Here is a 16,564-nt window from a genome sequence, read left to right as displayed (position 1 = left end):
ATACAACTGAAAACGTGATGCAACATTAAACAAAACAACAACAGCAAGAAGAAGAAACAAAAAAAAGCATAAGAGTGCGAAAACCAAAGGAAAACAAAAATACGAAAAACATATATTTGAAGGTAAACAAACAAAACAAAACCGAACATCAATGTGTGTGGATGGAGAGCGAGATGAAAAGTTCACCCGAGTATCACAAACAAATATTTCCTTCCCTGGAATTTTCCCTAGTCCCAAAGAAAAACCACCCTATCACCTCTAAAAAAACGCATTCCTTTCTCTATCGATCTCTCTCTGTCTGTCTCTTTGTCTGTCTCTGTATGTAACTGTGTGCGTGGTGTTGAGTAAAAATTAACGAACCTTACAAAACAGCAAACAAACAAACAAACAAACTCCTTGTTGAGAAGATACTTATATATATATATATATCGGATCGGTTCTATACAAAAGGTGTGAAAACATTATGATGCATTATAGGCAGTCAGTGACGTGTTTAGGGAAAGCAAAAGGGTCGCCGGCGCGTACGTGGAGGGTAAAGAAATAGTTTTTAATTTACGGAACAGATTTCACCAGAGATTAAGTGAGGGGTAGAGGAATGAGTATGCAATGGTTTAGTTCTCCCACTACTGTGGTTAGCGAATTATAATCTCCCCCTGTAATGCTCCCACATTTACAACTTTGAATCTCGAATTTCGGTTTTGAACACACACACACACACATTCACATCCAACGTCTTTTTAGTTTTGTTTGTGACTGGTGTTGTCGTATTGTGTTGTGTTGGTTTGCTTTTTTAAGACCTGTTTAAGAAACAACTGAGCGAGAAGTGTGTGTGTGTGTGCGTGTTTGAGAGTGAGTGTTGTGTGATTAGCTAATCGGGAAGGATCTAGTTAGAGCGAACGTCCTTGTTTTTACGTTGTTTTTTTTAATCTTCTCCACGTTACTTACGTTCCGGCTCGTCTCACTTACGGCAAGTGTTTAACAGAATCGGCTAGACTAACTTCTTGCAATCATGATAACCTAAGAAATACTACATACAACAATATCGTTCCACACTGGACAGGGTGAAACAAGGGGTAGGGGGTGGGTACCACCATGGGCGATCGATCGTCGGTTGTGTGTGTGCGCGTGTAGGTGTGGTGCGATTGCGCCAAAGGATAAAGTGATTGAGTGAGGCAAAAAAGAGGAAATGAGCAAAAGTGAAGGAAACACAACAAAACACACAAACGTACATATATATAAATACACTCGACACCCAACACGTCCTAACAAAAAAAGAAAAAAAGATGGAAAAGCAAACTATTGTTGGTAAACACACACACACACAAACACACACACACACACACACACACACACACATACACACACACACATTGTCACAAAGGAGGGGAAAACTAGTCGGAAAAACTCTAAACCAAACACTCACATACGAACAACAAACACAACACACAAGCAAACAACACGGAGACGATTATTCTGTATAGAGAAAATAAATTTTAAGGCAATTATTGATTCAAACCAAAACGTTTCGAACGTTTCACTGTTGTTGTTGAGTGAGTGCAGAAAGGTTAATGGAAAGAAAGTACGTACGTTTATTTGTTTTTTTATAGTTTAAATAATTGCATTGTTGTCTTGAAAGGAACTTGGGAACTGGTAAGCAGTTTTGTATTTTTGTTTTGCGTAAACGAACCATTACACCCGGTTGCCTTCTCCTAATTGCACACACAGAGTCAGTTATGATAACCACATGAACATGAAACATGAAGACCAGCCATATCGTTTTGCGTTGCAAACTGCACACAGACGCATTGGTTCTATTGCGTGTTTTGTATACTTTTGTTAGGATTTTGTTGTATTAAACGACACGACATGCTTTGTTTTCGTTATTTTCGTTGCTTTCTTCTTGTTTTAAAACAGTTTTCAGCTTTTCTTTTTAGTCTGCTTTATGTTGTTTGTTACATCCACACAATTGTCATATGAATGTTTCACATTTTCTGTTGTTTGCTTATCTAATTTAAACACCGTTTCGTACGTTTGTTTGTTTTTTTTTAGAGGAACAATGGGAGAAAGATCTGGAGGCGGAGCTGCAGGACTACGAGCTGGTGAACGATGGTAGCAACGAGCGCAACAGCAACTGGGAAAAGGACGTGGATGAGCTGCTGGAAGACGAGGCGGATCTGAAATAAAACGAATGTTTCAATCAATTACTTTGTAATATGATCAACTGCAGCGTCACGAAGTAAAAAAAAAAGAAAAAGAAACGCGAAGCGACACACCGTTCGGACCGCTTAGCTACCTATAGCAACCACCACACGCGACGGGCTTAAGCGGGTCGAGTGCAGGAGTCGCGGGGCAAGTTTGAAGCAGGAATTTTGCTATAATCGGTTTTGTTACACGGTAGAACATGTTACATTTACCACCACCGCACTCGTTAAGCAACGTAATTATTAAGCCATTAAACACAACGCGCTCGCGCTGTGTGCGTAAGTGTCTCGTGTATCGTGTGTATTGGGTTTAAGCGCACTGTGATGATGGTTTTGAATCGATTTCAACCGAAAATGATCCTGTGTTTTGCTCTGCACCCTCAGAGGGAGAGAGAGCGAGTGTGTCTGGTTTTCGATGGTTTTCTCCATTCTCCTGTAGGCGTCCTTCTGTGTGATCTATTTTTGGGGGGAGTGGTACGTGGCCATCCTTCCTGTCTCCTTCCGATATGCGTATGATTGCGTATTGAATTTAATGCACTCAATTCCCCACCTGTTTCCTCTAGTGTATCATCATTCACACACACACAAACACTGAGGTATAATTTATCCAACATACTTTGCAGCGCGATTGTTTTGGTGTGAGAAAAACTATTTTGGGACAAACGCTGCTTGGTGCTCGACAAGGGAGCACCACACATCATCTTACAAAGCAATTGATGTTGTTTGGATTGGAATGTGGGATTGTGCCGCTTACTACAAGCAGCACTTTTCGCACACTCTCACTTACCGATACATTTGAAATAAATGAGTCCCCCCCGAGTCAGTACCAAACCTTGGGGGGCATATATTGAACATTAACGAAGGACAAAGGATTAGAGTGCAATAGATGATATCGATGGAGAGTTTGGACTCCGCACACTGCTTTAAAATAGACCCACCAAGATAGAAAACCAGGCTGGCGCTGTTTGCATTGCTAGGTGTTTATAGCGAGTGAAGCTTACACAAAACATGCACTGAACGCCAATAGGGACATTTGTATGAATGATGTAAAAAAAAGAAGGAGATGGAATTGTTTCCAAATTCTAGACCCCTTCTGTTACGAGCAAATAGTGCAGTCGAAGAAAATGTGCATCTAAGAAGGATGTTTTTGATTAGCCTTAAGTTGGTTTAGAATGTATACGATAAAATGTGTTTTGTGTCCCATTTGTTTTTGTCACATTTCTTGTGTTTGAATTGAGTTGGATTTGTTTTTAATGTTAAATTTTTATTTTATTTTGTTGTTCCTTCCTTTTGCTTGTAAAATCACTTCCAAATCGTCAACTGCATTTTCGCCCTACATCTATCCAGGTGCGCGGGTACCGGGAAAGTAATTTTATACCAAAATGTAGATGTCATTGCAAGGGCTTTCACCGTAAAACGATAGCACCATCGATAGCACGTCCATTCCGAGCATATTTCAGCAGTTTTCAGCAGCGCTGCTACCCAATACCCAATACAACACAATCTTAACCAATCAACCTTAACCAAGATAACGTGTGTAGTTAGTGTGCAACGGGGAAGGGGGCAAATTGTTAAACTTCTCAATATTCTATCACAAAATTCAATTTATATCCTCCGCAACCTTAAGCTAAACTCACAACCCAATACAAATAGACGGACACAAGTCAGAACAGAAGATATTACGAGTTTCGAAGGGCGGCATATTCTATCAGGGAATGAGTTGACTTGGCATTAAGAGCAGGCGATAGTTTAAATTGGTAGCGACTAAATAAATATATATCCATATACATATTTAAGCGAAGCAAGTACAACCAACTGCACGTAAAATATCACAAAACATCACCAAATCGGTTCGCACACCAATCCGTGCCAATGTCTAATTTGTAATGCATTATTCCGTTCACTTGCCAAGGGCTTATGTTTTATGATTTCGAATGTTTGACCATTCGGCCCTCTCCAATCCACGGGCTTTCCGCAGACCTGGGGAAGAGTTTTGAGGCAAAATTCTTGACCGAAAGCGCTATCGGAGCGCGTCACGATGGTAACCGCCGTCGGCACAACAACACAACAAACGCGTACTTTATCGACCTTCGCACGGCGGTCTTGACCCGTGGAGTTCGTTGGGTACCCACCCGAAACCACGACGACCAACCAAACCCTTGTGTGCCCTGCCGTTAAGTCGGGCTTTTCCAACCTTGAGTGTGTGCGTCTGTGGGTGTGTGTGTGTGTGTATAGCGCATAAGGGGAAGGGTGGTTTTCTTCATGACTTTCCACCGTGCTTCGTTCGCTCGCATTAGATTCTACAAGGGAAGGGGAGGGGTTTCTGTTTCTGTGCGCGGCCCTCCCGAAGCTCGGCTGGCCATCTTCACTTGCCACACCGTTCAGTTACGTGCAGGTGCTGCGCCGGTGCGCATCATACAGCGATGCGAACGAATTGGTTGGGCGTAAACGAACCGTGACGGCGAACCGCGATCATCGTGTGTGCTGCTGTGCTGCGCGAGTTGTCACCATAGTGCCATAGTGCAGTTCCAATCAGTTCAGCGTACGTGTTTGTGTGTGTGTGTGTTTGGTTGCGATTGTGGGAATCATCGCGGGAATTAGTTGCATTTTTTTTTTGGTGGATAGTCGATAAATTGGAGCCAGCCCGATTATAGTGTGGGAACTTACACAACGAGTGAAAGGAATCGTGTTTGCTCTATGCGTGCACTTTCTTAGGCAATCGTTGATAGACTTTTTTTGCTTACGTATCGGTTGAATTGTCACAAATGCGTTAATTTGGCTCGTTGAGACAGTTTCTCGAAGCACGCGGCATAGCAGAAGGATCAATGCTGTGAGGGTTTTCATATCATAGAGAGAGAGAAAGAGAGAGAGAGAGAGAGAGAGAGAGAGAGAGAGAGAGAGAGAGAGAGAGAGAGAGAGAGTTGACAGCACGCCGTACCGCCGTTGGAAAAGCTCCTAAGTGGATTTGTGACCATCAATCACACACCATTTCGGTACTTCCGGTTTGCTTGCTTTTGTCCCTTTCCGTTGCATAAAATTCCTTGATCGCAGGTCAACCAACGCTAGAAGAGCGCAGCCCCATGAAACGTTACGCAACTACACGCTAGTCCGCAACGCATTTTTAGCGACTGTCCCCAGTCTTTGGCCAGAAGGACTGTTCCGCACAAACCCACCAGCGCCGCTTATGAGTCTGCCTCAATCGATAAAGAAAGTGCCAAACATAATTGTTGCCTCCGTGTGTACCTGTGCTGTAGAGCACGCACCATACCACATTGCCACGCCGACTGTGACTCATGAAGATGGTGACGGTTGAAAAACGGTGCTACCATTTTGCACGTCACTGTGGTGGTGTTGTGGTATTGCGGTTTTTGATTGTTTTTTTTTTTTTTTTTTTTTTTTTTTTTTTTTTTTTTTTTTTTTTTTTTTTTTTGTAACAAAAATCCGCTCGCTATAGTTATGCAAATTTATTATAAAGAATAGAATAGGGGAAAATAAAAGCCTAGTCCACCCGAGTCGTGTCGCACACTGCGTTGTTGGCGGCGACGTGATGAGAGCGCGTTCAACACATAAAACAAAGCGTTGACAACGCAATGAAGCGTCAGCCCCCCCAGCAAAGGGACGGTGTACAACAACAAAAAAAAACTTATGGCACCGGGCCGCTTATGTCACCTGTGCGACCTGTGTCCTCCTCCTCCTTCTCGCTTCTCGCTTCTTGTTAGGCTGTTGGAGCTGTTCGCAAACGCCCTTGAAAGACGTCGCTGAACCACTTTTCCGTCACGTTTTCGGGTGGGCTTCTGGTTTGTTTGGCCTCCGTGCGTCGTTCGGCATTGTTATGGTAACGGATTAGCTGACGACGGTATGCGTACGTAGCTGCAACGGCGAGCGCTGCTGCTACGGTAGTAGGCGTACGTTTCTCGCGCGCGCACACCGACTGCCGCTCATTCGCGTAAATGGTGGCGGTTGGCCCATTAGTGGTTAGCAGCCAGCGGACGGTGGGTGATAGTTCGTTGCCCATGAAAAGGTGGGCTTCGATTGTGGTGTAGCTTTCAGGTAAAGTTCAGCAAAGATTTGGTGTGTAAATCCCGATCGCTCCGGAGGTGAAATTCCGCGCTCAGAGGTGCCACCAACCGTACCGTAATCGGGTTTATCGATCAATCGCTAGAATAGAATCAACCCCCTCGGGGAGACACGGTGCGTCAAGTGGTGGGGTTTTGTGTTGGTGTGTTCCATGTTGTTGCTACCGGATGCCAGTGACTTTAGAAGGCAATACACAATCGAAGCTCATTCTTCACTAGGCTTTGTACACTCGGATATGGTAATACGCAGAGAGAGAGAGAGAGAGAGAGAGAGAGAGAGAGAGAGAGAGAAAATGTGTGTGTGTGTGTTGTGTGGTTGTAAACATTGGCAGCAATTATGACTGACGAAGCAGCAAAACAGGGAACTTTACAACCACATGCTGCTGAGGGGTTGTTTTCAAAACTTTGAACGCGCCAAGAAAGCAGCGAGGAACAGTAAAGCAAAACACACACACACACACACACACATAAATACACACAAACCGGACATGCGTAAGATTGCGTGTGCGGGTGTGCATGCCCTCCCCCATACCCGTAAATTCGATCCCGTATCACGTCACGACACAGTAAAGATCGCGCGCGTGTTGAATGGTGCATTGAAACGTGAGGGGGCATTAGCATTGGTTGCAACGAACCGTAACCGAATATATATGTGTGTGTGTGTGTGTGTGTGTCTATGTTTCGCCGCTTCGTCCGAGATCGGTTCATCAGATCGGGGGATTTGCTCTTTGTCGTCATATGTTAGGAATACGCACACCGGAAGCAGCAGCTCAACCACCTGGATCCTGGATCCTGGTGTCACACGGCTGCATATATCCTTGTTGTTCCCATGGGAAATTGAACGATGGTACTAAACACGGTGGGGGGATACATTATCATTATCGAGACCCCCCCCCCCCCCCCCGTCCATATAGCAATCGTTACTCTATGTTCGAACTATCCTTTTCACCCTTTCTCCACTGTTTTCCAAACTCACACACACAAATACAAATGATGCGTGTCCGTTTTTTCCTCCGTCGTCATGTAGGTTAATGCTTCAGTTTTCATGAACCTTCAAAACATTCATCACAGATTGCGTGCAAACGCCTATGAGCCAATGACTGACTGTGTGTGAAACATGAATGGCGGTAAAACACATAAGGTGTTAAGAGCAACAGATTGTTAGTAAACACTAACAACAAACAGTACAAGACAAAACTTGTTTAGTGGAGAGATCTGATCTCACTTAAAAAATGGGGAAGCCCTCAATCAAGCGCCCTTGGCTTGCTGTTTTATCTACATCACTTTCAAATAGACAGACGACGAACCGTTCTCTTCCTTCCTCCTGCTCCTCCTGTACATATCACTTCAACGCATAACGAGATTAGTAGGCTACACACAACGCTTGATCATACACAGGTCATTTCACTCTTATAAAGAGGCCTAAAACTTACTAAAATGGTCGTCAAGATCTTGTTACATTGCATGGACGACAAAGTACAAGGCGAGAATCGAACACGCACGATCTTGTAGAGGCACCGATTGGAGAGCGTCTACCGATTGGACCACTGACTACCCACGCTAACACGTGATTATTTCGTGTATAGATAGATGGACAAACAACAGTGTCGCAAAAGTGCATACTGTGTTCAAAGTTTAAAACAATGAAAGGATTCTTGTCAATCAAATGACTAATTAATTTTATGGTAAATATGAAAACGCTAATAAGCTCAATTAACCAACACACCACACATTACAATACGCACATTACGCATAACATGATTTGTTATCAAAGCGAAACGATGCTATTATTTTCAACTAATCTGCTTGCTGCTCTTGCTTTTGGTGAGGTTTTCTCATGTAACACATTGTCCGATTTAATGTTTCTGCTGTAACGCTTTGCTTTGGCAAAATAAAACGTTTCATTGGACGGCAAAGTTGTGGTGAGGATATAAATAAATAACAAAAAAATCCCCCCCACTAGCACCAATCGCCCGGAAGAGATACAGCAATAACAATAACAATAATCCTCTTCCATAGGGGGAATTAGTAGAGACAGTGGTGTACCACACGGCGCTTATACTCGCGGGTTGTTTTCATAGATATTGCAGAAGAAAGGTGGAAATTCCTCACTTTCAGCTTCAGGGCGCGGTGTTCCGCTTCGATAAAACGCCCGGACCTTACTTGTGCGCACATGCAACATCGGCGGCTGCAATGCCATCGAGCTGGACGAAGCCGAGGACAGCAGCGCCCCTTCTTGTGGCTTCCATTTGTTTACCATCGCTCGAACCGGTAGGACCAACTGCGACTGCCTGCGAGGCCAACACGATCGTGGTGTCGTCTTTTGGTGGTCAGTTTTGTTGTTATTGTTCTCCTTGCCCCTTCCAAATTGCACTCGCCACGTGCCGCGGGGGTACCGAATGTACCGAGGTGTAAGGGAGAGCAGAGAGGAACAGCAGGTCGCATTAAGCTTAAATCGGTTAAACCCGTGAAGTTGCCACTGTCCGTGGTGGTGGTGGTGGTGTGTGTGTGTCTGTGTTGTGTATATGGATTGGAATGTGGGCTGCGTTCTTGCACCCGTCCGGTCTTGCGTCGTACGCTAACGTGAATTGTGTTTGAATGTGAATAGATCGTTCGTTACAGATTGATCATTGCAAGAAGGTTATCCTGTAGGTTCCAAGACAAGATCCACGATATAACTAATGTGAATGAGGTGATAACGAAATGAAATCAGAAAAATACAGTGTAAACGTTACGTTTAGTGCAGTTGAAGTGAAAATTGCGCCCAAGCACGTGTTTTAAATAGCGCAAAGCGAAGTGTGATGGCATGTGATGCGAAGCGAGAGAAAGGGCTGCTTTATAGGTGATCGTGATTAGTGAGAAATATCACAGCGGCCGCCCTACAACAAAGCGGCTTAACGGGTGATCTGTATCGAACGATCGAAATCGAAGTCCATCCGCAGCACCAAGCAAGTGTGGCTAATGAGCGAAAGCAACGGACGCCGCTGCCCGCGCCAACTACCAGCACTGCCCAGTTTGGAGTGTCGTCCGAGTGAAACGTTCCCGCACGGTGGTGGAGGTGCTGTTTGATGATAATGGCGCCAGGAAAATGGTGGCACTGGAGCACACGCCGTGCCTACGTTGCGTGTCTTATCGGTAAGTGGCGATGCTTTCCAGCTTTGATAGCCCACCGGGCGCGATGGGGAAACCTGGGGCCCTTGGGATAGCAAGAAAAGGGACCGATAGTGAAGCCCTGAAAAACAAGGGACCAGAAAGACAACGAAAACGTTGTTTGCACACATTTAAACTTGTCGTGAAGCGTTGATAGAGTAGTGTCTGAGATAATCATTTCGGGCAGTTTGGTCATGAAATGTTCACGAATTAATAGATTAAACAAAGCCTCCGGATGGAAGCAAAGATTTTGTGCTAATTTGACTACCAACCCGACCGATTCATTAGTTACGCTTTCCCTGCCTTCCTTGTCTAATGATACCACTCGCTACAGAAGAATGCATTAGTTATGCATCAGGGCTGCATGATGCACTTTTACATTGATGGTTTTACTTTTACATCTTGTCCCTCAGACACGGAGGCACGCGATTTAATGATAGGGAAAGAGAATAGAGAGAGTGAAGGGAAGGAAGAATTGTTTAGAAGGGAAACGAAATAATGTCCATTAAACGCTATGATCGGTTTACAACATGCCATTCAGTTGCATTTGCATTTTAATTGCGCCCATAAACTAATGTGCTGTAAAGGCCGATTGGTATTTAGACGTTGGCGCCGCCGCGTCAAAGTGCAGTGCGTGAAGATTTATTTACGAGTTCATCAACCGGGAGAAGGAATCCTTTTTTTTTTGGTCACTTTTTGAGGGAACATCGGGAACAAATATATTTGGACTCTCCTCTCCTCGTCGTCATGGTTCAGTTCCCGGTTTTGTCCGAAGTGTCCTGCCCGCTTCCCATGTGGTGTTGCTGTGGTGCGCATTAAGGGGCGAGCCCGCACCACTCCCAGCTCAATTACACCCTCGGCTGAACACAATCGTTGACGGCGACGGCGAAATATGGAACGCACATTATCCAACTTGGCACGTGGCTCCCTTTCATTTGGGGTTCTTGGCGTACATTTTTGTCTCTTTTTTTGGGTTGTCTTTATACGGTTCAGCACGTAAGGCGCGGTAACAACCCTCATATCATTATCGTAAGCAACGAAACAATGGGTTTCTCCGTCAGTCGAATTAAAGAAATATACGTTTTTATATCTTTTTTTCTTATATGCCTTATTCTTCCCTACAGGTATTGTACTCACTCTGTGTCAAACGATAACACACGCCAAAGGTCAAAGGGATAATGGTTCGCTGGTGGTGGTGCAAGCGTTACCACCATCGTACTTTAGCGTTACAACGCCTACTGCAACGGAACCGTTGCTGCGACACAAGGCATCGTCCGTGCCCGCAGAGCTGTCGGAAGAAAGTTTCACCTCGGAAAGTAGCTTCCTGTCGAGCGAAGATGTCTCCAGCTCCAATAACTCACAGCCGGATCATCCAAACAGTTCGAGTGAAACTTCTTCCAGCTCACAAGAAATGGATGGGTTAATTGCTCAAAGTGCAGAAGACGCTCAACAATCGATGGTAGTTACAGCTGCTACTACCACCAGTAACAATCAGTATGAAACGAGTTCAAACACATCGCCAAAGCTGCTGACGGAACCGACGGAAGATCAACACATTGGAAATGTCACCACCCGTCCAATGATGACTACCCCAACCACAACAACACCAGCATCGATTGCGGAGGATGCAACAGAGTCCGAAAGCACAGAAAGCAACTGTACCGGCCGTCCGTTCATAGACCTGGCTCTCACTGGCAATTTGGAGCGCTATCGGCATCAGCGGACGTTTGCACCGATACCGACGATACGGGCGGGAAGGAGCCAGCATACATCGGAGCCCCAGGTACAGCTGCTCAGTGCAAGAAGTGGCGCTGGACAGGAGCTACCTCCGGCGAGCGGTGAGAATGAGGACGTGGAACTACATGCGGCACAGTACGGCTACCGGATGTATCGGCTCGAAGGTGACCTGATGCTAACGGTGATGATGGAGACGGATGATTTTGGGGCAACGCTTCTAGCGATCGATCGCATCAATGACCTTCGACTGTTGGCCAGCGGGGGAGACGCTAGTATAGGTAAGGTGCATCGAACTAAGGGTACAATATAATATATTCCACTGACCTGCCCGGTCACATTGTTTGGGTCAATGTGGGTCAACGCGACGATTGTGTCTCTGTGTGTTCCAGTGACCGCAATACACGACTAATTGAGAATGTTTGATTTGTTCCACTTCCTCCTGCATTAGGTTTGAACATCATTCACCTCCTCAACATCTCCCTCAGCCAGCGAACGCTCCAGCAGGAAGTGAACATCCTCAAGGAGTGTTCCACCAACACGATCGGCATCTTTGTCAGCCCGCGGCTCTGGCCCTCGGTGCGTCTGCTGTCCGAAACGCTGGATTACAACATCTTCCCGCTTCCGTCGACAAACGATGCCCTGTTCACCAAAGCGGCCCACCTGCTGTACGAGCTGCCCTGGACGAACGGCAACTCGTCCGCCATGGTGTACTCGGGCTCGAACGAGCTATCCAGCCGCTTCAATGCCATCTGCCGGCACGAGCATCTCTGTCTCGAGAACTACCCCAGCAGCGACACCATCTACATCCAGCTGGGCCTGGAACCGGCCATCAGCTTTGCCATCAACGGTACGCTTGTGCTCGTCCTCACCGCGCACGATCGTTTGTATCTTCCTGGTGAGTTGAACCCCTTTCTGATCGTTGGTTTTGGCAAACCTTCTGAATCTGCATTCATTAACATGCATCTTTGGTGTCGTGTTTGTGTTTTAGATCTTCCTGTTGGTGCTTACGTGATTGCGGAAGCAGAACTGAATGTGGCCTCGCTCGGTCACTCCTGGGAACGGTACGGTACTAGCATCCGCGGCTCGGAACTGCTCGTCACTGGCGGGCTGTTGCTGGAGGTGATCGATCTGCTGAACCGCCCCGGAAGCGACTGTCGCAATGCCAGCATCGAGTGTATGAACAATTGGAAGTATCATGCGAAACGATCAAGCACGGAGGTACTCAACCATCTCCAGCTGAAGAATGCCACCCAGTCGATTAAGTTCGAGTTGCGGCAGAAACGAACCATCGCGCACGTTCGTGCAAACCATACCGAGCCAGCAGCCACCGCCGATGCGGATTCAGACGCGACCGAGCTGAAGTTAGTCGCCAGCTCGAACGCGATCACCAACTACACGACCGTGTACGGGCGGCTAGCGACCAGCCCGGACGCACCGTCGAAGCTGGGCACGATCTTTTACTGCGCGAAAGAGTTCGAAATACGCCATCCGGATTTCATCGAGCGGCACCATCGGCCCCCGGTCTACTACGGCACGTCCACCGACGCGGAGGAGTACGGCGACATGTACTGGCAGCTCAAGATGGAGGCGTGGGTTGCGGCCGGCCTTACCGTATCGTCGCTGGGCATACTGCTCTGCGCCGCGATACTGATCTTTCTGATCGTGCGCGTCTGCATGGACGACATCCTGGAGGGGCACCCGCTCGGCAGCATTTTGCTGCTGATAAGCTTGATACTGCAGTTTGCCGCCTTCATACCGTTCAGCCTGGAGTACACGGGCTACACGACGGATCTGGCGGGCCATCGGACGGACACGATGCTGACCTGGAACGCGCACTGCACGGTGAAGATCTTCCTCGTGTCCATGTGCTACTGCATGACGTTCTCGCTGCTGCTGTGCCGTGCGATCATGCTCGCCTCGATCGGCAGCGAGGGTGGCTTCCTGTCGCACATCAATGGCTACATCCAGAGCGTCATCTGCGGCTTCAGCACGCTGGTGCAGCTCGGGCTGTCCACGCAGCTCGTGATCGTGCTGCACGCGAACGCACACAGCATCTCCTGCGGCGAGATTTACTACGGCCACTGGTTCTGGGCGGTGATTGCGTACGACGGTGTGCTGCTGGTGTCGCTCATCTTCCTTGCGCCGTTCATTTTTCGCTCGCAGCGCAACTACCGGGAGGGGCTGCTGCTCGTCACGGGATCGGTGCTGTGTTTGGTTATCTGGACGGTATGGATTCCGCTCTGCATGTTCGGGTACGAATGGCGGGAAGCGGCCATTTCGCTCGGCATGGTTGCCACTGCGCTGGCCGTGCTGGTGGGCATTATGATACCGCGCTGCTTCCTGATGGTGCGCAGCATCGCACGGTCAGATCTGGTGCAAGCGCTACCCTCGCTCACATCGCTCGCCTTTGCCCAGGCAAATCAGTTCATTTCGGACCAGGTAAGTTGCTTGGAGTGTGTTATGGCGAATACGAATTGGTCCTACATCTTTATGCTACCATTTTTTAGAGTGTCTATGAATGCGTCAATCCGGCAATGCGTCAACGATCACCCACGGACGATAGTTTCGTGATGGATCAGGACCTCGACGAAGCGTACTCGGCAAACAGCGAAATTCCAACGCTACCACTGCGGGGCCAGCGACGCTTGCGGCAGGAAAATGGCACCATTACCATGAGCACCAGCAATGGCACGATTGGCGGCAATCATAATGGCACGCTCGTATCACCGATGGATCGACCGGTGGGCAACGTGACCCACATAGCACCCAACTTTTACGGCATCTCCAATCCGTACAGCTGTTCCGACTCGATCACATCCATTTCGCCGAACAAAATTACCCGATTCTAGAGCGTTCTAGCAGAGCTCCGCTACACTACACAGACTCGGTGCAATCGCATACATTCTAGTCATAAAGAGGAAACAAAAAAAATCCAACCGATGTTCTTTTACACATCGTTGCACCGTTAAGTTGGTGTTTCTGCGTGGCGCGCGCGTGTGTGTGTGTTTTTTAAGACCTTCATCACCGTGAGAGACAATGTTTATTTCCATGTACTGTACAACTTCGATATCTTTCGATGTTTAATTCCGTAAGCTTAATGTAAGAATTAATTTATTGTAATGCAAACAAAATAAAATGGACACACGAAACAAGAACCATGACAACATTTGTCTTTAATCAAACGATTGTTTTCCAATCAATTCGAATTACTTACCCATAAAAACTACTTTGTATTTAATTCATGTATTTCTACACGCATTCAATCGAATAAAAACTTATGCGGCATAAATACATCAAGTATAAAGATAGCACGTGGTCCCGCTAAGCGCACGTGCAACCGACAGTCGACAGCACATTTTAACGTATGCAAACTGACAGCATAGCGTTGCACTGTGGTCGATGCTGTCTGTGTGCAATATTCTTTCGAATTAAATTTGTATGAGCCTATAAATCATATAACACGATCAAATTATTATGAATAATTGATAGAAACAAAATTTTAATAGCAAATTTTAATATAAAATATCTTGATAATGTCCGTACCATTGATGAATAGACCCACTATGAAGGGTTTGTTTACATTCGGCAGCACCGACGACACCAACACGAAATCGGCCACCAAATCGTGCACGTCGTGTTAATCGTTCGTTCTTTCGGAAAGATTTTGTTTTTCATTAGTGTTGTAACCGCTTTGCGTAGGATATCAGTTTTCTTTGCTCAGCTCAAGCTTCATTAGCCAATCTTAGCGTAATGCGATTGATAGAGAAGGTATTTAATCCGACGGGCAAGAAACATGCTGGCACGTTGATCTTCTTTCATGGTTCTGGTGAGTGTTATGTAAAAACCGCACCGAGCGCAAAGGGAGCTCCAAGGCGGGGGCATAAGGTCAACATAGTTGTGATTTAAAATTCAAAAAACCCCCATCGACCATTAACTCATCGTGCCCGTCGGTCCGTCCATTTCACAGGCGACACTGGCAATGGATTGACGGAATGGATTCGGTTTCTGCTGGGCCGGGATATGGAGTTTCCCCACATCAAGGTGATCATCCCGACCGCACCGGTACAACCGTACACCCCGATGGGGGGCGAAAACTCGAACGTGTGGTTCAACCGGAAGCGCATTGAGATGGACTGCCCGGAAATACGGACGTCGCTTGCCTCGATCTACGACACGGTGAACGAAATGCTGGTGCGCGAGCTGGCTGCCGGCGTGCCGCTGAACCGGATCGTCGTCGGCGGTTTCTCGATGGGCGGCGCACTGGCCATGCACGCCGGCTACCATCTGAATCGCGATTTGGGCGGTGTGTTTGCCATTTCGTCATTCCTGAACACTGGCAGTATCGTGTACGATTCGCTGGAAGGCGTTGCGCAGGACGAGCACCTGCCGGAGCTGCTGATGATGCACGGCGAGCGGGACACGCTGGTACCGCCGGAATGGGGACAGACCACGTTCGATGAGCTGGCCAAGCTGGGTGTGCGTGGTCAGTTCGTACCGCATCGTACCGCGCTGCACGAAATCAAGCGCGATCAGCTGGTGCGCGTTATCGACTTTGTGCAGAAGATTATTCCGGAACCGGAGGACAACGTATTCGAAACACCGGCACCGGACACAACGAAGGTCAGCAAAAAGGGAAAGCTATGACAAAGTTCGTATCGAAGCGATAAGATAAAAGCGCGTTGAATGCGCTTCCAACAACCTTGTGATTGTGGGGACAACGTTACGCGAAATTGGTCTATTGTACACTGCATTGTACGCGTTGATTGAGCAAGATAAGGAAATGGTATAATGTGATTAGCGGAAATCGGTTTGTCGGTTGAGATTTCCTGCACCGGGAGGTAAACAAACGAGCGACAAACGTACACATACACGCAGGATTGTCATTCACAACAAAACACAATTTAGTTGGTCTAAAAATAAGGCTGCGCGAATGCAGTTAAGCGCATAAGCGGAGAATGGATGTTACTATTCTTAGTATCCTCGTGGCCGTTCGTGATGGCCCGTGTGTCAGTTTTAGTTTCCCTTGGCTTAAGTTAAGCTTCGGGAAACATTAAGGTGCGAAGTAAATAAACCCCTTTTCTACAATACAACCGTAATCGTTCCAATATGTTATGATAATTTCACTTTTAAACCACTTAAACGTGTCTTTTTATCCCGTCTGTCCTTACTACAGATAAAGAAGGCTATTTCTTTATTTAAAATTAAAAACTATCGATAACATAGAAGCAACACATCCGTACCTAATAATTTCCAAATAGTGAGAGCCATAGATCTAACGTTCAAAGTAATAGAATCTGGCTAGGCTGTTTTACCGACACGTGGACTCACAGTGATGCACTAAATACTTTACAGCGCCACTGTTGCATTATTTATTGTGCATATTACGCTACTTTGTAGTTT

General features: G+C 46.7%; 4 protein-coding genes across 17 annotated transcripts in view; 3 read left to right on the top strand and 1 right to left on the bottom strand.

Moving 5' to 3' along the window:
* The window catches only part of LOC121589015 (synapse-associated protein of 47 kDa), a 29,037-nt gene extending 25,047 nt beyond the window's left edge, over positions 1-3,990 (top strand). For all 5 annotated transcript variants that reach the window (XM_041907571.1, XM_041907569.1, XM_041907570.1 and 2 more), the window contains one exon: positions 2,050-3,990. In XM_041907571.1, the coding sequence (XP_041763505.1) occupies positions 2,050-2,183 (134 nt within the window). In that variant the 3' untranslated portion in view covers positions 2,184-3,990. The remainder of the gene's footprint in view (positions 1-2,049) is intronic.
* LOC121589014 (zinc finger protein 436-like) overlaps positions 1,351-16,564 on the bottom strand; it is a 29,968-nt gene continuing 14,754 nt past the window's right edge. The window contains exon 6 of the mRNA XM_041907565.1: positions 1,351-2,174. The gene's annotated coding sequence lies outside the window, so the exon portion shown is untranslated. The remainder of the gene's footprint in view (positions 2,175-16,564) is intronic.
* Positions 4,154-14,318, top strand: LOC121589011 (protein bride of sevenless). Of its 10 annotated transcripts, none has more exons than XM_041907555.1 (6): positions 4,154-4,743; positions 8,930-9,412; positions 10,552-11,442; positions 11,613-12,059; positions 12,153-13,603; positions 13,672-14,318. In XM_041907555.1, exons 2-6 carry the CDS (start codon positions 9,346-9,348, stop codon positions 14,011-14,013), a joined length of 3,198 nt encoding a protein of 1,065 aa, XP_041763489.1. In that variant the 5' UTR covers positions 4,154-4,743; positions 8,930-9,345; the 3' UTR covers positions 14,014-14,318. The 10 variants fall into 10 exon arrangements, with proteins under 10 accessions (XP_041763489.1, XP_041763492.1, XP_041763482.1 ...); XM_041907558.1 differs by having other exon boundaries at positions 8,918-9,412; XM_041907548.1 differs by having other exon boundaries at positions 8,900-9,412.
* LOC121589017 (lysophospholipase-like protein 1) lies at positions 14,753-16,254 on the top strand. Its single transcript, XM_041907573.1, has 2 exons — positions 14,753-14,990; positions 15,132-16,254. Exons 1-2 carry the CDS (start codon positions 14,915-14,917, stop codon positions 15,806-15,808), a joined length of 753 nt encoding a protein of 250 aa, XP_041763507.1. The 5' UTR covers positions 14,753-14,914; the 3' UTR covers positions 15,809-16,254.

This window comes from Anopheles merus, chromosome 2R, assembly GCF_017562075.2.
Source record: "Anopheles merus strain MAF chromosome 2R, AmerM5.1, whole genome shotgun sequence".
NCBI classification, from domain to species: Eukaryota; Metazoa; Arthropoda; class Insecta; order Diptera; family Culicidae; genus Anopheles; species Anopheles merus.
The sequence above is the reverse complement of the archived record's forward strand: the minus strand, read 5'-3'. Positions and strand labels throughout refer to the sequence as shown.